The sequence below is a fragment of the Thalia democratica genome, chromosome 1 (genome assembly GCF_965202585.1).
Source record: "Thalia democratica chromosome 1, ktThaDemo2.hap1.1, whole genome shotgun sequence".
Taxonomy (NCBI): Eukaryota; Metazoa; Chordata; class Thaliacea; order Salpida; family Salpidae; genus Thalia; species Thalia democratica.
In genome coordinates, this window is record NC_139165.1 from 23218546 (window position 1) to 23238426 (window position 19881).

Here is a 19881-nt window from a genome sequence, read left to right on the forward strand (position 1 = left end):
TCCAAAACAAAATGTACAAAATTATTTAAAAGTAAAGCGAATGCAATCAATAAAATGTATGAAAAGAGCGGTTAAAGCACATTTTCAGTTAGAAATTTCAGCTCCTACATAGTGAGGCGGTTAGAAAAGGCGCTTCGCACATCTCAACGGATTTCACTGACTTCGCCCCGGGGTGTGATCTGACTTGGTATAAAACGATTGCACGGGGGAGTTGGAACCAGTCGCGTTTCTAGCTAGCAACTAGATATTAGTGACATAAAACTCATACTTGCTAGAACAACGGTTTTCGGACTGTTAAAAATTTTTTTAGGAAATTTTCCACTCAAGACTAGTTTTCGAATCTGGTTTTGTTGGTGATTTTAGACCGTGCTATTGGAGCTGAAATTAGTAAATTGTGAGTTGGTTTTATTCTATAATTATATGTAACAATATTATCTGTAATTAATAAGTTTTTGAATTAGTTAAAATATTAGAATTTTGCTGATAAAAACTAATAAGTACGTTACGCGTGTGCTAGTTCTAAACTGATCGTGACTTGTTATTCCGTTTACTTTGCGCGGGAATATTTTTGAAAAAGATAAACTTATATACATAAACTTAAATACTTAACTGTTTAGAATTATATGTTATAAACTTGTTGTTTACAGTTAAGTTTAACATTTTTTTAATAAATTAAATTAGCTTTAAAGTATTCAAGGGAATATAAAAGTTTAAACAACAATTGTCAAACAACAATGTTAAAAATTTGTTTACATTATGTCAAACAAAGCTCTACGAAAATTATACTGTTATATGATTATGATAATGAAAAATATATTTAAACACAGTTTGTTATCATTAAAAAACTTAATTAACAGTTTCTTTTATAACTTATTTAAAAGCATGATTGTATTAAGTTCTGTAAGTTTAATTATACAGTACGGTATATATATTAATTTTGATTTATTGATAAAATAGAGCAAAATTTTAAAATTTAGGTTGGCATTAGTTTTAAGCTATACTTTAATTTGTAGAAATACAGTTGATGATTTTAGACCATTGAGAACTAAACATTAGCAATATCAGAAATATTATTATGTGTATCCGTTGAGGAATACCATTGAGAACTAAACATTAGCAATATTAAAAATATTTGTATGTGTATCCGTTAAATAAACTTTCAAATTTATTAAGATATATTTTTGAAACAAACTATTTTTAACTCAAAACTGAAAGTAAAATAATAATAAAGAATGCAAATGTTTATGTTAAAAAGTATAAAGATTTTTTAAATCGTGTACGTTTAGACTTAGATCACTATTTTATCAACTTTAACGTTCAAATCTAATTACGCTTGTTTTCGCTCAAAACAGCTTTGATCTTATTATCGTGCCTCACAATCGCTTTCCGAAAGTCAAATTAAATCTTTATCTCTTTTCTACGAATTTTAGAAAACATAAGTTTGCGCTTGTTCAGTAGAAAGCAAAAGTTGTGTGGTATAAAAACTGACAAGTAAAATAGTGTGATATTTTAGATTGTTCTGCTCAAAAAACTGAAGTTTTAGTAAACTAATTTAATGTGATACAAAATGGTGTTTAAATAATGAGCGTAAATTATTAATCAATTTCATTAAGTAAATTATAAAGTTTATAAAAACTATAAACAAAATAAAAAACAAGTATGTGAAAAATCTATATTTACCTAAAGAAAAACTTATTTTCAAAGACAAATAGTTTGAATTTTACAAGCTTCGTTAAAAAAGCACCATGTGTAAAAAAATTTAGAGATAAGATTTAAGATATCGAACTTTCTGTGTGTATTTACTAATGTTTGAATAAAGTGGACCATTCAGGCATATAGTCAACACTTTCAAGTAATTTTAATGTCAGTATTTTACATCAATGCGTCTAAATTTAGCTCGATCGCTGTTACACCTTACTCAAAACCTAGCCTTGGAGCAAGTCTACATAAGCACGACCAATAATAAACAAGGAAGCAAATAAAAAATTAATATGAAAACTGCGGCGCTCAAACAATTAATCGGATTACAGAAGGTACAAGTCATCATACTTGTAAATATTCGAGCTCGCATATGTGTGCGCTTGTGCTGAGCACTCTGCCGATTTGCCCCGGGGGCGTACTGGCTACCGTCGCCTCGTGCCTGCCTGATATCGGTTTCTGACCGCCAAAATATTGCCTTGCATATTGCGGTTATAATGAAAATTTCAATACACAAGAATTTCTGTATTGAATATTCAATAGACATAAAGTTTTATGTACGTTTTTAAAACACAAGAATTTATATATTGATCTTCGAAAAAAAGAGCCAGAAAGTTTGAAAGCGATATTACATGTGAAATAATTCATCTAGTTCTATTTTTAGCATCTTATTAAAATTTTGTGAAACTATTTGAAAGCGCTATTACATGTAATTTATTCATCTATTTCTATTTTTAGTCTCTTATTTAAAATTTTGCGAGGGACAATTAATTGTTTTAAATAAAACAAAAGAACACGTCGCTCTGAAAAATATTACTATTTTACATCGTACACGTTCTCATAAAAACTTTAATATTTTGAACTGAACTTTAGTCAACAACTTTATAAAGTCTTTCTTCAATATAGAATTTTTTTTATGATAAATATTTACTTTATACTTTTCAACAGTTTTCCATCATGGATACACCTGCTATGTCAGGATTATGCTTTATAGCAACCTTGCTATTACTGTCTCAGATTACAATTGCTGAACACAACGTAAGTTTAATTACTTAATTATTTTACTGTATTAGTGTTTAGTACTTTTAAATCATTTTTTACTTTATTTATAATACCATGAGTTTTAGTAAATAATAACAAACTAAATCTTTTTATTTAACTATTAAATTTTAATTTTCTACAGGATTTGGAGAGCAGAGATGGTATGTTACGTTTTATTTTTTAATAAAAAACTTAAATTAAAATAAAACATATGGTTTTGTAAAACTAAAAAAGTTAAAATGCATTAAAGATTTTCGGTTAAAACAAAAGTAATTAGAACAACCACAAAAACAATACAACAATGAAAGCGTAATTAATCCGATAATTTACACAATGGCGTTTTGTTCAATTGACGTAGGTTGTTGATTAAGCCTTCAAAGCTGTCAAGTTTTCATACACAAACTTCCATGGGAATTTAATTTATTTTTGTTTATTCATCACGTGCCTAGTAAAACGTGCTATTTGAAGTAATTTGTCACAGTTGTAATCTTAATCTCTTATGTTGTTAGTGTAATTGAAAGCAATTTAGTATGCTTTGATGTTTTAGTAATTTTTTTCTTTCGCTTAGAAATAAGAAATCTAAATTAATATTTTTAAAATTTAACCACATTAAGTCAAAGCTTTAAGTAAATATTAATAAATAAATAAATTATTGCATACTTAAAAAGATAAAATTGACGTATACAAACTTAAATTTAAAAAAAGTATATTAACTTTTCAGAACTTTACATTCAAACTGAAATTATTACTTTTATTTATTTAACGTGTAAAGTTACTCATTAATCAAGGAATTATTAAAGTGCGATACCTTTCCAATAACTTGTAATATTCAAAAAATTTGCAGTACTGATTTCTTTTTTTTACTTATATTATGTTTAGCAAAAGAAAGTACAGCAATGATAAAATTATACAAAGTTGAAATAAAGAACTTAACAGTTTGATTTTGGAAAAGTATAGCAAAAAACGAACATTTTTTAATTTAAAAATTTGTTCTTAATTGTTACTCAGAATGCTTTATTTTATCAGTATACTTTTAAATTTCAATGAACAACATGTAAATGAACACGACTATTAAAATTGTACTTGTTCACATTTGCATATATATATATATATATATAAATCTGTATTAGTTCACAAAAATATAAATACAAAAATATATATAAACCACCCTTACAGTACACGCGGTGCCGCGCAACAACTCCTACTTCATCCTGGACACGACCCGACTGACCTACGACGACGCCAGGAAGGCCTGCCAGTCCCAGGGAGACGACTCCGACCTTGCCGTCGTCAGGAGCGCGGAAGACCTCGCGGCTCTCAAGGAGGAGATGAAGAAGCTCCTCGACGGCGAGATCTCGTACGTGTGGAGGGACGTCTTCGACAACCCCTCCAACATCGGCTTCTGGGTCGGAGGAAGGTCCGACGACGACTCCGAGGAGTGGAACTGGGTCGACGAGATCGCGATCCCCATCCCTCAGAACAACGACAAGGTAAGTGCAATGATTTTACTTCTGTGTATAAACGTAATAATCTTGAAAGTTGAAGTTCAACTTGTGTGCGTTTTAACTATTTTTTTAATATTGGCTAATGAACTAGTTTGTTATATAAGCTAAAAAAAATTTGCTTATTTAATTCAACATACACGTAAATGAGTTCACACTTATATTGATATAATGACGTAATAATAAATAGAATTTTCAAATTGTGTGTTCATTTTAACTAATTTCTATGTTTTATTTATCTTATAAACCTGACTGATTACTAGTTTTTTAAAATCAATCATCCATTATATTTAGTTTAAAATATACAAAAGGGTTTCGACAACTGGTTCAAGATCCCTCAGTGGCACTACAGCAAGCCCAACCTGTACAAGAAGGAGGACCAGTGCATGTTCATGTCGATCAGGGACAACATGATGGGGTACGACTCGTTCGGAAGCTGGTTCGACGACTCTTGTGTCGAGGAGAAGTACTTCGTCTGCGAGAAGAAGATCACCGTGCAGAGTTTGTTTTTTTATTTGTATTTTTCTAGATAGATCTTACAACGTTTAAAAACTAAATAAAGATCTTGATATTAAAAGTTATTTTGTTGCAACCATTTAATTTCTTTTTGACAAACTTTCAATAATTTTTCGACCTTTATATCAATGTTTAACAAACTCAAAGCTAAACAATTAATTTAAAAATAACTCGTTCGTTTTAAGTAAAGTTTATTTATTTTACAAAGACTTTTTAATTCATCAGTATACTGTTATATTTTTTATAATTTTTAAAGTTCTATTTTAAAATTAATAACAACCACCAAACAGGAGACGAGATGTCCTCGGGTCTTGACTTGGAAACGAGGAACCTCGTGCTGGGTTGGACCCAGTGGAACGAGTACGGAGCTTGTTCGACCACCTGCGGCAACGGGTTCCAACTCAGGTTCCGCGCCTGCCCCAACGGAGTGCCCGGAATCGGTGCCTGCGCCGGATCCATGGTCGAAGTAAGTTGTTTGAACTTTAACTATTGGTTTAGTATTGCAAATAAAATAAACTGAAACTATATTCAGTTGATAAGTTGAAATTAATTTTCTTTGAAATAAATAATTCCATGTGATTTTAGTACGTAGTAAGATTTTCAGAGTTTAATTAGAAACTAACGCTTTTACTATTGATAAAAATTTTCAGAGACAACCATGCTTGTTATCACAATGCGGAGTCGGCTGGAAGGCGTGGGGAATGTTCTCCGCTTGCTCAGTCACCTGCGGTAACGGAATCAGATCAAGGTAAGATAAAAAAAAACATTTTTAAATTACTTATACATACACTTTAGATAAAAAACTGTATTAAAAGCTTTAGTTTATAACTCGCTGCAAAACAGTAAATATTTTTCTTACCAATTTTCATTTTCAGGATTCGTGAATGCACAAACGTGGCCGGTATCGGCTGTGAGGGAGACGCAGTTGAAACTGAACTCTGCCAGGAATCTCAGTGCGCGTACTTCGGAGAGTGGACCGCTTTCAGCCCCTGCTCTGCTTCCTGCGATGGAGGTATGTTTTAAGTTTTAGATGAAAGTATCATTTGATAGTTATTTTTTAGGAGAAAACGAAGGCTCACAACTTTTTCTATCTTATAAAAATAAAACATTCCATATATTTTTTTAGTCAAACAGTTATTTATTAAAAAGTATAACCTCACCTCCCTTTTAAAATGATTTATTAAGATATTTAACAAGTGTCAAAAGACCTCAATAGAACAAAAATTTATAATACATATAATGATAACTGATCATTAAACACATGCGAACATGAATATTTTATGATTCTAATTTCTACCAGGAGTGCAAGTAAGAGTAAGGAGGTGCGTGAACGGAAACGTCGGTGACGCCGGATGCCTCTCGGAGGACTCCACGGAAAGCGCCGCCTGCAACGTAAACGTTCCCTGCCCCGGTTGGTCCGGATGGTCCGCATACTCGCAGTGCTCGGTGTCTTGCGGAGGGGGAATCACCGTGAGGACGAGGACCTGCAACAACGGTGTGGGAGGAATCGACTGCCCCGGAGACGATACCAAAGTGAGATTATTTTTGAAAATAGCTGTTTAAAGTTTTAATTGTAAACCTTTATTATTTCTTTAAGCAAGCATTTAATGTGATATTTTTCCAAGTAGGAGATAAAATTAAAAATGTGTAAAAAAAATGTATTTACAAAATAGCATACTGATATAATTTAAATAAAATAAGCATCTTTAAAATTCAAAACTGCAGAATTAACACAGTAATTACCAAAAAAAAACTGTTTCAGACCGAAGAGTGCAACTCGCAAGCTTGCAACGTCGCCCAGTGGGGACCCTGGGGACCGCTGACCATGTGCTCCGTCACCTGCGGTGGGGGCATGGTGACCAGGACCAGGATCTGCATCAACGGCGAGATAGGCGAGCCCGGATGCGACTTGCTGGAGGACGCCATCGAGCAGCAGGTGTGCAACGCCCAGGAGTGCGAGAGGTGGTCCATGTGGTCGGGATTCGGAGCTTGCGGCGCCACTTGCGGTTTGAGCGCCAGGGTGAGTGGTTTATCATTGAAAACATATATCACCTATATATGAAATAAACTTAAAATGTTTGGATATTAAAATTTTTAATGATATTTAAAACTTGTAAACTAACAACCATCTATTAAACTTCAAATGTTTCATCTCCAAATATTTTTTCTTCTTTTCTTTAAACCCTTTTCCTCATTGCAGTCACAAACACGTACCTGCATCAACGGAGTGGCCGGCAGCAACGGGTGCCCCGGCTCGTCCGTCAACACCGAGCCGTGCAGCTTGGGCGCCTGCCCCTCGTGGACTCAGTGGTCGGATTTCTCGTCTTGCACCACCAGCTGCGGCGGCGGTCTTCAGACTAAAACAAGGTAAGTTTCATAAGTTTAAAGTGTTGATTACTCTGAGTAGCTTTCAATGAAACTAAAGTGATTTGTAGGGTAAAGTTTAAATATCTGTCTTTTTGTTAGCTGTTTCTAATACCCCTAAAACTACCCTAATAATTATTAAAGAAGAAAATTAAATCTTTATCGTCAACAGGACATGCCCTGGAGGAGTTGCTGGAGTCGATTGCGCCGGAGACAGCGACATGACTATTTCATGCAACGCTCAAGAGTGCGAGAGATGGTCCGAGTGGACCGACTTCAACGCCTGCTCGGTCACTTGCGGCGGTGGAGAGAGGTCGAGGACCAGAACCTGCATCGGAGGCGTAGCCGGCATGGCCGGTTGCTTCGGTGCTTCTGTTGATGTGAGTAGAAAAAAAATAATCATAAAGTGGTACTTAACATCATAAAAAGTTTTTTTTTCTCGAAAACTTGTCTGCTGATTAAGCTTTTAAAAACTGTTTTTATATTTTGCCGAAAGACAAGTTTACTTCAAAAAAAATCAGTTCGAGTTTCAACCTATTATTTTGTATTTAAAACTTTTTTATTACAGACCATCGGCTGCAACTTGCAAGCGTGCGCCTTCCTCGGCGAGTGGGGAGACTACAGCTCGTGCTCGGTAACCTGCGGGTTCGGAACCAAGACCAGGTCCAGGATGTGCCTCCCAATAGGAGTGAACCCCATGCTGTGCCCCGACGGACCACTCGTTGAGGAGATCGGGTGTTCGGATAGGGTCGACTGCCCGGCGTTCAGCGTGTGGTCAGACTACTCCGAGTGCAGTGTCAGCTGCGGAGGAGGAGTTCAGACCAGGAACAGGTTCTGCGTAGGTGAGTGGCTTTCATGTTTACGTTCATATGTAATATAGTTATAGTTTAACGAACAATGATTACATTACTTTGCGCAAGTTAAAAATACTAAAAATCTCTAAGATGTGTTTTCGAGTCGGGTGACATTATTTGATGTTTACATTTGGAATTTATGTAGCTAACAAATGAAATAGCCTATTTGAACAACTTGAAATAAATTATAGTCTACAAACTAGGCTCATATTCAAATAAACAAAAATAAACTTACCTAACTAAAATAAATGTTAAGGCGGACTACAACATACCAAAAATAATTTTAACTTAAAATGAATGTTAAGGCGGAACGGTCGGCGAAGGAGACTGCGTCGGAGCAACCAGCGAGTCGAGAGCCTGCAACGAGCAAGTCTGCCCCGCGTGGTCCGTCTGGGCCCGCGGCGAGTGCTCCGCCACCTGCGGCGCTTCTTTTGCCGTGGAAACGAGGACGTGCGTGAACGGAGACGTAGGACAGATCGGTTGCGAGGGAGAAGCGTCCAGAACCGTCGCTTGCTCAGTCAAAGTAAGTGCAGTTTCAATACAAAAAAAGTTATAAACAAAGTAATAGTTAACGTAATCAGTTTTTCTTCTACATTTTCTAATATGTTTCTTATTGTAAACAAAATTTTTAGGAATGCGAATACTGGGGACAATGGTCTGATTTCGGCGTCTGTTCAGAAACCTGCGGCGACGGTCTCAGGACCAGGTCCCGCATCTGCGTCAACGGAATGGCCGGCGACAACGGTTGCCAGGGAGATGCCATGGAAACTGACATCTGCGTTTCCAACGTGGCTTGCGGATCGTGGAGCGTCTACGTCAACGTAGGATTTTGCTCGTAAGTAGAAATAAAAACAATTAAATTCTAAACTGAGTTAAAACTGTTGATAATAATAATATGATTTGAACAAAACAACTAAAAATATATATATAAAAAATAAAAAAATAAAAACATTTTACCCTACAGAGCAACTTGCGGAGGAGGCACCATCTTCCAACGCCGCACTTGCTTGAACGGCGAGGCGGGGTTCGGAGGATGCCTCGGATCCGCCACCAGGAACCAGCCCTGCAACGTGCAGGCTTGCGAGTTCTGGGGACAGTGGAGCATGTACGGAGCTTGCAGCGAAGCTTGCGACGGCGGTATTCAGGTTTGTGATGAGTTTGAACTGTTGTTATGTAAACATAAAAAGATAATCAAAAGTACAGTAAAAAACCAATAAAAGTACTTTTATTAACAAAAAAAATTTTCTAGGTATGAAATTGATTTTACTTATTTCTTTTATCTTAATAAACAACCTAACTCATACAAAAATAACATATTATTTTTTAAACAGTCAAGGACAAGGGAGTGCGTGAACGGCAACCAGGGCATGGAAGGATGCCTCGGCAGCGCCACCGAGCTGCAGAACTGCAACGAGGTGCCTTGCCACACGTGGACCCTGTGGTCGGCGTACAGCGAGTGCTCCGTGTCGTGCGGAGAAGGTTTGAGGAGCAGGGAGAGGATCTGCAACCTCGCGGAAGGAGCTCCAGCTGGTGAGTTTAATTTATAATTCTTACTTAAAATCGCGTCATCTGGCCGGATCAATCAACAAGTTTTAAGTTGAAGAATTAAAAAAAAAAATTGAAAATAAAACTTCAAAAACCTTGATTAAAAACTGCTAACTAACTTAAAGCAATACTGACTTTCAGCCTTTTTACCAACAGACTCCTGCAAGGGAGAGGCTTTTGAAGTTCAGGCTTGCAACAACAAGGCCTGCTCCAGATGGGGACCTTTCAGCGAATACGGTGCCTGCACCAAGTCATGCGGAACCGGATTCCAGTTCAGAACCAGAAACTGCATTGACGGAAAGGTAAATAAGTTTAAAGAACAAAAATTGTACTAAACCAAAAGAAATATTTTTAAATGACCATTAGCTTAAATGACTTAGACTCAAGTAATCTACAAAAATATTTTCAACAGTTTTTACGAAGGTCATTTTATTTTTCCGAACAAAAATAAAAATTTTAATTATAATCTTTTAACTTCAGCCCGGCGACGAAGGATGCAAGGGCGCGACCTCGGACTTCCAGATGTGCAACGAGCAGCCGTGCCCCTTCTTCAGCCAGTGGTCCTCCTTCGGCGCGTGCTCGGTGAGCTGCGGCGGCGGCGTGCACGCCAGGAACAGGGAGTGCGTCAACGGCAACGTGGGCGACCTCGGCTGCACCGGCATCCTCCAGGAGGTCGAGTCGTGCAACGAGCAGCCGTGCCCGATGTGGTCCGTGTGGGCCGAGTGGGGCGAGTGCTCGCAGAGTTGCGACGGCGGGTTCATGACCAGGAGCAGGACGTGCGTCAACGGCGACCAGGGCATGATGGGCTGCATGGGAGACGCGTTCCAGACCAAGCCCTGCGTCAACAGACCTTGTGGTTGGTAGCAGAGTTTTTATACTCGTACATTTCACTTTTGATAATAAATAACCCATCAAAATTTTATGAGAAACTACTTGAAAATCAACCACAAAACTTAGATCTCGCCATCACAATTCTGAAACTAAGTTGAGATTTATATAAAGATTTTCAACTAAAATAAAAAATCTGAAAAAAACTATATATAACCACATAATATAAGCGAACCTTAAATATCCTTCTAGTTAATAATCATTTTCTACAGACGAGGCTTTCAGATGGACTGGGTGGAGCAGATGCTCTGTTACTTGCGGCCCGGGAGGCATGGAGACCAGATCTCGCCCGTGCATCATGAGTGAAATACTCGACGGATGCACCGAGCTCATCATCGAAACCAGACCTTGCATGAACACTGTAAGTAACTTACTATATTTAAAGTCAATAGTCTTTTTAACTACTGTTCTTTTCATATTTGTCAAAACTCGTGTTGTTTGTTTAAAAGACTAAGGTAATTAAAACTAAAAAACTACATATCTAGGAGCAATTGTATTTAACACAGTTTATAATAGATATTACAACTAAAATACAATTAAATACACCAGTGTGAGTAAAATTTTAAAGCATTGTATTAACTATTAAATGACGTCATAATCAACAAACAGCCGCCGATGTGCGCCCAATGGAGCATGTGGGGAGCGTTCGGCGACTGCTCGGTCACGTGCGGCCAGGGAACCCAGATGAGGACGAGGGTTTGCGACAACGGCATCGGAGGGGTGGACTGCCCGGGGTCGGCCAACAACTACCAGGCCTGCCAGCTTGCGGCGTGCGAATACTGGGGACAGTGGTCGGCGTTCACCGCGTGCAGCGTCACCTGCGGTGGCGGAATCCAGGTAAGATAGTTTTGTTTGGTAAATACTGTTTTTATGGATTAATAAAAACACAACTTTTATTAAGTCACAGAAAAGAGATACTAAATGAGTTTAGTGTATTTGTTTTTCAATGAAAATTTGTTTTCAATGTTATCACTAAATAAGAACTGATTTATATTTAAAAAAGTTAGAAAAACTCTGAAAATTTATTGTGTACTGATATTTCAACTGTCATCAATTATTTGCCTATTTCCAGCAACGTGAACGTTCTTGCATTGGCGGAGAGGCCGGTACAGGAAACTGCATGGGATCAGTTGTCGACAGAAGACAGTGCGGACAACAGTCTTGCGGTGGACAATTTGGTAAGCTGACAATAATTGTATGAAAAGTATTTTTGTTGTCGAGTACTTGTTGCTAACAATTGTATAAAATTAAGTTATAAACTTCTGTTGTTGTTTTTTTTTTCTTACGCTTGAATCAGGCATCAAAATCCAAACAAAATGAAAGTCACAATTAAACACGACATACTATAATACACAGGATGCAAACCACACGATATTGGTTACGTGTTGGACGTCAGCTCCAGTATCCACTCGAAGAACAAGGAGGACTTGAGAAAGTTCGTCATTGAAATTTCAAAGAGAATCCCCATCAGCCAAGACGAAAACAGGGTAAGTTTTAAAATATTGTGGTCACTATTCGAATAAAAAAAACTAAAAAAACTTTCAATTAGTTGTTTTGTTTCTAGTTGATCACTTTAAGTATTTTACAAAAATATAAAATTCAAACCGGCTACAACTTATAATTTGTATCACAACTTAAACATTTAGTACATAGTTGTCTGTTTTATAAATAAATAAAATATTAAAATTTAAACGTGAAACTCAACTCTTACAATCTGCAGGTCTTCGCCTTCCAGTACAGCAGCAGAGTTACCCCCTTGTGGTACCTCTCGCGCTCCGTTTCCCAGTCCTTCGTCATCGAGGAGCTCGAGCAGATGGACTTCAGCTCGCTGTCGGGCACGTTCACCGGGTGGGCGCTCAACTACGCCGACAAGGTGTACTTCCACAAGCACAGGGGAGACAGGGCCGACATCCCCAACGTCGTCATCCTCTTCACCGACGGAAAGTCACAGGACGACGCCGTCGCCAAGGCCGAGGTGAGAATAAAGTTTTGTTTTCAGTTAGAACATTAATTTAAATTAAAAATCCAAGATATTATTTAGATATCTTTTTAAAAATTGAGACATAGCGTTTTTTTTTTTGATTAATTGATTCAATTCACTCATATTTAATAAAAATATTTTTCTATGATTTTTTTTTTTTTATAAGAAAAAAATTATTTACTTATATTAATCAACAAATAAATTCCAGGCGTTGAAAAAACGCGGTATCAGGATCATGGTGGTCGCCACCAGCAGAACTTGGAATCCTGAGGAAGTCAACGGAATCGCTTCATCACCCGCCTCAGACAACGTGTTCTCGTTCAACAAGTTCCTCGATCCAGCAACCGCTGACGAGATCGTAGACGAGTTGGTTGGACAAATCTGCCAGGAAGGTGAGAAAATTTGATAATAGAAGTCACAATGTAAAAATGATAAATCATAGCTCTGTTTTCTTCTTATCATTGTAACATTTTAATAAACAAACATCATAATTTAACAATTTGGGTTTCAAAAAAAAAATGTTTTAATCGTTAAACTCGCACATTCTTATTACTATAAATGATATTACAGTAAATTATCTTAGTTTTTTCAATAAAGAGTACGGAAAATGGGGAGCGTGGTCAACATGCAGCGTCACCTGCGGATCAGGACTTCACTCGAGATCGAGAGCTTGCCTCAGCGAGGTTTGCGCGTCAGCACTCGAAGAAACTGAAGTGAGTGTATATATATAGTATATATATACATCGTACAGTGTGCTTTGTAAAGATCGAGTTTTAAAAGTTTGAAATAAAAATTTAAGCTGTGCCTCAAGCATAAGCTTTTAAAAGTGACTTGAAAATCTAAGTAATTTTTTAAGTGTTTCAAATATTTTTCTCACAACTAGAAAATAGTATGCAGTAAACAAATGTTTAGAAAAATAACTAAAAAGCAACTTGTTAACCAACATCACCTATTGAAAGCTTTGACTTAAATTTAATTATTATAATTTTAAACCTATTATTACTATATAAGCTCCAAAACCTCTACATATGCCAGGAAAGTCTAAAGTATGTGGACGTACTAACAACAAAACTAAAAACTTATCTTTTTTAACCTAGCCTGGAGTTAGTAATTTTAAACTTACACATTATAACTATTTGATAACTTTTCACAGGAGTGCGTCGTCGGCGACTGCCCGTACTGGCTCCAGTGGTCTTCGTTCGGCGAGTGCAGCGACAGGTGCGGGGGCGGAACCCAGATGCGGACGAGGGAGTGCTCCCAGAGCGACGAGATGGGAGAGCCCCGGTGCGTCGGACCGAGCGTCGAGTACCAGAACTGCAACGAACAGGTATTTTGATTTTATTGTTAGTAAAACAGAGTGTATAGAGTATTGTTAGTTGATTGTAATACTTTGCAGAACTTAATTTCGTTCTAAGCTTAAACAATATTCTTAACTTTGTTTTTCAAACAGTCTTTTCTTGCTTTCGTAAGTCGAAGACTTGCAAATTATTAATAATTGTTTACTCTCAATAAAGCAGTTTTTGTTAACCATCACGAAATTAAAAAGCACTTTTTTAATTTAAAAGCAAGCCGCAAGCAATAAATATTTTATTCACAGGCTTGTGAAAGATGGAGCGAATGGGGAATGTGGAGTCAATGCGACGCCACATGCGGACAAGCAACTAAAATGAGGGCAAGGTCGTGTGTTGGTGGCATGCCGGGAGATCCAAACTGCCAGGGAAGCACCACAGATATGGAAATGTGCAACAATAACGTTAGTTGATTGAAATGTTAAAGAAACGAAGTCATCTCAAAACTATGTAAAAACTAAACAAAAAACGTTCTGTTGTTCCTTAAAACATATTTTCAATTAAGTACACACGATATACTTTTTATTACTTTTACTTAAACTTCTGTATTGACTATTGTTCTTAAACTACTAAAACAGTCTTATCATTTCATTTCACTGCAAAACTTGTCATTTATTTTAAACTTGTCAACTCTCAAACAGGACTGTCCACGATGGAGCTTGTGGTCTGACTTCAGCGACTGCTCGGCATCGTGCGGTGACGGCAACCAAGTGAGAACCAGGCAGTGCCTGAACATGCCCATGAACAACCAGGACACTACCGTATGTGGGGAAGGCCCGGTTGTAGAAAGACGTGCCTGTAACAACAGGGTTGGTATTTGTTAACAATAAAAAAATAAACACTTAAGACGAGATTTTTATTAGTTTCCGCATTATATCTAATTATCGAACTGATAAATTTCTGATTGAACTTATTAAGCACATAAATTTCTCAAATTTAACAAAAAGTTTACATAACAAAAGATCACAAAAAAAATAATATAGTTTTATTTATTTTACAAAATATAAAAACACTTGAAATAAAGTTTTAACTAGTATCTGTTCTCTCGTTAAATTACACTCTAAAAAACTTTATTTTTAGTTTTCTATATATCAATTATCTATTATATACATTTTAAACTCATTCCGTTTAAAGCTCGTTTAAAACACGTGGAGTATAGCAACTTAAATGATAAAAAAAAGCGAAACACTTTTTAATAAAACTTTATTTATTATAGTATCAAATTTTAAGATAAAAAATAAAGTGTACATTTTTGTTGAGATAGGTAATTTACTTAAACTTAACTTTGAAAAAGCTTTTATCAACAAGCAATCTTCTACTTATAAACTACTTGCAAACTCATGAAAATTCTTCGCAATACACTTTTTAAATTGATCACACGTTTTATTGAACATAACCTCGAGCGAATATTTGCTGCGGTTTTTGTTTACACCAATTTCGTTGCAAATAACACGTATTTCGCGCTAAGTATGATCAATTTTTTTTGCATAAGTTAACTATTTTGAAATTTTTGATTTATTGCATTTTTCACATCGCAACTGAAACACTCATTCTAGTTTATCTACGTAAGCACATGTTTTAACGCGGGTGGTAAAATTACCGCACAAAAGTATTTCAATTTTTCGCAGCTGTAGTTTTACTTTACACTGAAACGTAGAATAAAATATTCTAAATTTTTTTAGCTATTAATAACTTTTCAAAGTTTTCATAAACTTGATAAAAACTTACCAAAATTACACTAAAATAAAAACTAGAGTTATTAAATATTTTGAATAAGAAGAAAAAAACTATAATAATTCAAACAGGTACAAAAGTTAATTATGATACATGAAAAATATTTACAGTGCACTGTAGCGCAAAATAAAAAAAATCCGAGACTACTTGAAAAGTAAAAAACGATTCTATTCAACCAAATAGAAAATTTATAAATAAAACCAAGAAGTTTTATTAACTATAACGTCACACAAACGCTTCAACAACGACAGAAATGCGAGGGATGGAGCCAGTGGGCCGACTTCAGCATGTGCTCTGTCTCGTGCGGAGGAGGAATCATGGAGAGAGTTAGGGAGTGCATCGACGGACGGATCGGTGACGCCGGATGCCAGGGCGTCAGGATCGAACAGAAATCCTGTAACGATCAGGTAGGTTAAATATAATTTTAAAATATTTACAGGTAAATTGTTAGTATTTTAAAGTTGTTTGTGCAGATGTTTTTAGTATTAAAAAAAGTTAACGAACTTTTTATAAAAACTGTTTGAACAGTTTTTTGTTTTAAACAGCTGTTAAGCATGATTATAGTTGTTAAAAAATACACTATGAATGAAACTACTTATAAGTAAAACATCTATGAACAATTACAGAGACATTTGAAAAAAACAATAAATTACTTAAACAACTTTTTTTAAAAACCAAAGTCAAGCAAAACCAAGACAAATAAAAATCTAACAGGCTTGTCCGGCATGGGCATCTTGGGGAGCGTACTCCGCTTGCAGCGAATCCTGCGGTGAGGGCTTGAGGTCCAGGTCGCGCGAGTGCGTCGATGGGGTGGCGGGAGTCGACTGCGCCGGAATGGAGCAGGAGACGTCCACGTGCATCGTCCAGATGAACTGCCCCTACTGGTCGCCCTTCACCTCGCCCACGCCGTGCTGCGGTGAGGGAACCACCACCATCACCAGGTTCTGCATCAACGGTGAGGTGGGTCAGCTGGGATGCATCGGGTCCCAGTACAACGAAGTCGCCTGCTCGTTGGGAGTGAGTTTTGAGTTTGAAAAAATTAGTTTTGGAATAATTTACATCAAAAGTTTATTTTATTTTTCAACTTTTGTGTTTCATAGTAAAATGTTAATAAAAATAAATGAACAATATAATCATTTGGACTGAGTTGAATTTGAACTAACTAATTGTAGAAAATTTCACTTCAAAGTTGTAATTTATTTCTTTTTCATATTTCATAGAAACAAGTAAAGGTTTATTCAATATTTATTTCAAATTCAGCTTTTTGTAATTTAATTATCAAACTATTTTTACTTAACCAACAAATTCTCACACAGCCATGCGCAAGTTGGTCGACATGGCAACAGTGGGCCGACTGCAGCAGAAGCTGTGGAAACGGAATGAGGTTCAGGTTCAGGACCTGCGTCAACGGAACCATCGGAGACAAGGGATGCGACAACGGACCTAACTCAGAGGAACAGACCTGTAACTTGAGGGTGGGTAGTTTTAGCATCGTAGAGTGAAAACAAATATAACTAAATTATAAATTTAAAGTATTTAAAATAATTATTTGCTACTTAATGGCCGGTAGGCTTCAAGATTGCAATTTCCTAAAGATAACTTTTCAAGTTTTAGTTATACATAACATACTCAACTTTAACAACGTTATTTTACTAAAATAAATACCAATTAATACTTTTCAATAAAAGTAGGCAACTAGTTAACTCAATACTATTTTCAACAGCGCTGTCCAATATGGAGCCCGTGGAGCGACTGGAGCATCTGCTCGAGATCTTGCGGAGGAGGAATGAGGACCTCCACCAGGGTGTGCAACGGAGGAAGCAACGCCGAGTGCGGAGGAAGCCAGGACGTTGAGAGGACCGAAGCTTGCAACGAACAGGTATTGTTTTGATATATACTTGACTAGTTATAGAGAAAGTAGTTTTAAAAAATTAAATTTTTTTATAGTTTGCTGTACTTAAACTTCAAAATTTTTTTCAAGCAGCTCAGAATTTTTACAAACTTTTACACCTGATCATAAATTTTAGCTTTTCAATTATAAAAAACAAACCATAACGAACTATATAAAAAAGAGTTAACTTTAAACTTTTTGATATCTAACTCATTTCAGCATAAAATTGTACACTTTTAAATTTAAAACATGTTATAAAAAATACAAATCGCAGGCATGCCCCGGATGGATGCTGTGGTCTGATTGGACCGGATGCAGCGCCACTTGCGGTGGCGGAGAGCAGACGAGGGACAGGATGTGCGACGGGCAGATCGGAGAAGGAAACTGCGTCGGCGCGTCGACCGAAATGAGATACTGCAACGGACAGGTATGACGTCATAATTGATTTTGTGTGACTTTTTTTTATCAAACTTGAATCGAGTCAAGGTGAAAGCATAACTTCTCATTTTTATAATTTTTAGGCGCAATTTATTCGAACAGTTTACGTTTTTTTTATGGTTGAGGAATGTCATCTGTGCGTTGTATACAAAAGTTTACGTTTGAAACTTAAAAGTAGAACAAATTTTTTTGAACGTAGACTGTTTGCCAAAACTTTTTAATTCGTTTTGACTTTTGAAAAGTTCATGCAATCTCAAGTTACACAATTTCAGCTTCATTTCGTAATTATTTAAATAAAATTGCCGCCACTGTTGTGTATTGGCGACTCGCGCCAGTCGGTAATTTGTAAGCTTATACTCAACTTGTAAACATAAACATTTCTATCTAAATTTTAACTTTAGATGTATGAAGCATCAGTTTGTTTTTTATCTAAAAAAATTTCTTGCCTTCTCAAATTACAAAGTTTCAGTTTCTTTCGTAATTACTTTCAACAAAATAAAAACTGTTGCAACGCCGACATGCAACTCGACTACTGGTTTATTCGTAATGCAGGTGAAAATAATGTAATTGGCGTTCAATTACTTTCAGTAAACTATAATGAGCGCCTCTTACGCTTTCTGCTGCAACAGCATTAGGTATCGGCTTTCTCACGAAACTGCCGGCTTATTATTTCAAGTTTGAGAAATTTAGCATCGTACCACGCCCCTGTTTATGTGCACACATCGCGATAAGCCATAACAAACAGAACATGTTTATTTGTTTGTGATGACCAATTAAGCTTATGTGCGTTGACTATTTTTTGATGGTCGAACAAACTAAAAGCTATAATTTATAGAGATGATTAATGCTTTGTTGAAAATTAACGTAACTTTTGAGCTTAAATATTAGTTTAATTGACAAATTTTGAACTATTATGCCTATTTGTAAAGTTTAGTGAAAATAAGCTTAGTTATTATTTTTTTTCAAACCAGGCCTGTCCCAACTGGTCAGCTTGGGTTTCGTGGACGCCATGCACTCGCAGCTGCGGTCAGGGCACCCAGTCCAGGAGCAGGATCTGCATCAACTCAGACCTCAACTCCGTCGGATGCCCAGGAGACGCTTCTGAAACACGCGTCTGCGTCAAACCTGTGAGTTTTATTTGTTGATAGTTATTTAGAAGAATGACCCAAGAATAAAATAGTTTTAGAATGTTTAGTTAGTGTGAGTGTAGTATGTTCTTAATGAAGTATATAATAGAGCTTGTGTTTGAAATAACTAAATTGAATTTTAAACTCTTTATTTTGATTAAGTATAAATAATTTGAAATCATTGAGCTAACTTAAGTTATAATAGAAACTTTTCAAAACTTTTTTAACAGTTTTGATTTTTTATAACGTACCAATAATTTCAATAGGACTGCCCACAATGGACAGAATGGGGCAGATGGTCGGAATGCAGCGCCACCTGTGGTCAGGGCGCTAAGGCGAGGACGAGGGTCTGCATGTCCGGTGACGTCATGAGCTACTCGTGCCCCGGCGAACCGATTGAGAGAATGGACTGCTTCGTTGAGGTTAAAATTTGTTGAAATATTAATACGTATCGAACAAAAAGGTTTTACAACTCAGTTCAAAGCCGTTAATGTTCACGTGTTACATTAAAAACTTAACACGAGATGAACTGATTTCAAACTTCCTTTTTTGATTTAATTTTTGTCAAATTACTAAAATGTTTGAAGTTGCTTCAAGTTCACTTTCGTAAACAGACAAAACCACAAAAACTTTACTGTTTACAAACACATGTCAACTTATTCAAACAAAACTTCAACACAGGAATGCGCAAGATGGCTTCCGTGGGGAGACTACGGAATGTGTGACGTCAGCTGCGGAGGCGGAAAGAGGGTGAGGTCCAGGGACTGCCTCCCACTGAGCTCGGATTGCGGAGACTTGGAGGGATCCAGGTTCCAGGAAGACGAGTGCAATAACCACGTAAGTTTTTTGAATACAATTTTAAACGTTTTAATTTACGCTAAAACTTGTTTTATACCAAATAAATATATTTACTTATCAAAAATTAATGTTTTACAAGACAATTTTTAATTTAA

General features: G+C 36.4%; 1 protein-coding gene across 1 annotated transcript in view; it reads left to right on the plus strand.

Annotated features, from left to right (window-relative positions):
• The first annotated feature begins 240 nt into the window (after nucleotides 1-240).
• The window catches only part of LOC145829224 (uncharacterized), a 64401-nt gene continuing 44760 nt past the window's right edge, over nucleotides 241-19881 (plus strand). The window contains exons 1-37 of the mRNA XM_082937001.1: nucleotides 241-394; nucleotides 2647-2736; nucleotides 2882-2900; nucleotides 3916-4229; nucleotides 4553-4742; nucleotides 5048-5223; nucleotides 5408-5505; nucleotides 5633-5769; nucleotides 6058-6290; nucleotides 6520-6777; nucleotides 6958-7124; nucleotides 7294-7501; nucleotides 7690-7963; nucleotides 8281-8498; nucleotides 8608-8810; nucleotides 8940-9120; nucleotides 9307-9505; nucleotides 9677-9822; nucleotides 10001-10376; nucleotides 10621-10769; nucleotides 11018-11245; nucleotides 11481-11586; nucleotides 11765-11895; nucleotides 12129-12383; nucleotides 12598-12781; nucleotides 12987-13102; nucleotides 13543-13716; nucleotides 13987-14142; nucleotides 14380-14547; nucleotides 15724-15879; nucleotides 16187-16489; nucleotides 16789-16947; nucleotides 17196-17351; nucleotides 17638-17790; nucleotides 18773-18928; nucleotides 19195-19350; nucleotides 19610-19765. Coding sequence (XP_082793127.1) covers nucleotides 2656-2736; nucleotides 2882-2900; nucleotides 3916-4229; nucleotides 4553-4742; nucleotides 5048-5223; nucleotides 5408-5505; nucleotides 5633-5769; nucleotides 6058-6290; nucleotides 6520-6777; nucleotides 6958-7124; nucleotides 7294-7501; nucleotides 7690-7963; nucleotides 8281-8498; nucleotides 8608-8810; nucleotides 8940-9120; nucleotides 9307-9505; nucleotides 9677-9822; nucleotides 10001-10376; nucleotides 10621-10769; nucleotides 11018-11245; nucleotides 11481-11586; nucleotides 11765-11895; nucleotides 12129-12383; nucleotides 12598-12781; nucleotides 12987-13102; nucleotides 13543-13716; nucleotides 13987-14142; nucleotides 14380-14547; nucleotides 15724-15879; nucleotides 16187-16489; nucleotides 16789-16947; nucleotides 17196-17351; nucleotides 17638-17790; nucleotides 18773-18928; nucleotides 19195-19350; nucleotides 19610-19765 — 6540 coding nt within the window. The 5' untranslated portion in view covers nucleotides 241-394; nucleotides 2647-2655. The remainder of the gene's footprint in view (nucleotides 395-2646; nucleotides 2737-2881; nucleotides 2901-3915; nucleotides 4230-4552; nucleotides 4743-5047; nucleotides 5224-5407; nucleotides 5506-5632; nucleotides 5770-6057; nucleotides 6291-6519; nucleotides 6778-6957; nucleotides 7125-7293; nucleotides 7502-7689; nucleotides 7964-8280; nucleotides 8499-8607; nucleotides 8811-8939; nucleotides 9121-9306; nucleotides 9506-9676; nucleotides 9823-10000; nucleotides 10377-10620; nucleotides 10770-11017; nucleotides 11246-11480; nucleotides 11587-11764; nucleotides 11896-12128; nucleotides 12384-12597; nucleotides 12782-12986; nucleotides 13103-13542; nucleotides 13717-13986; nucleotides 14143-14379; nucleotides 14548-15723; nucleotides 15880-16186; nucleotides 16490-16788; nucleotides 16948-17195; nucleotides 17352-17637; nucleotides 17791-18772; nucleotides 18929-19194; nucleotides 19351-19609; nucleotides 19766-19881) is intronic.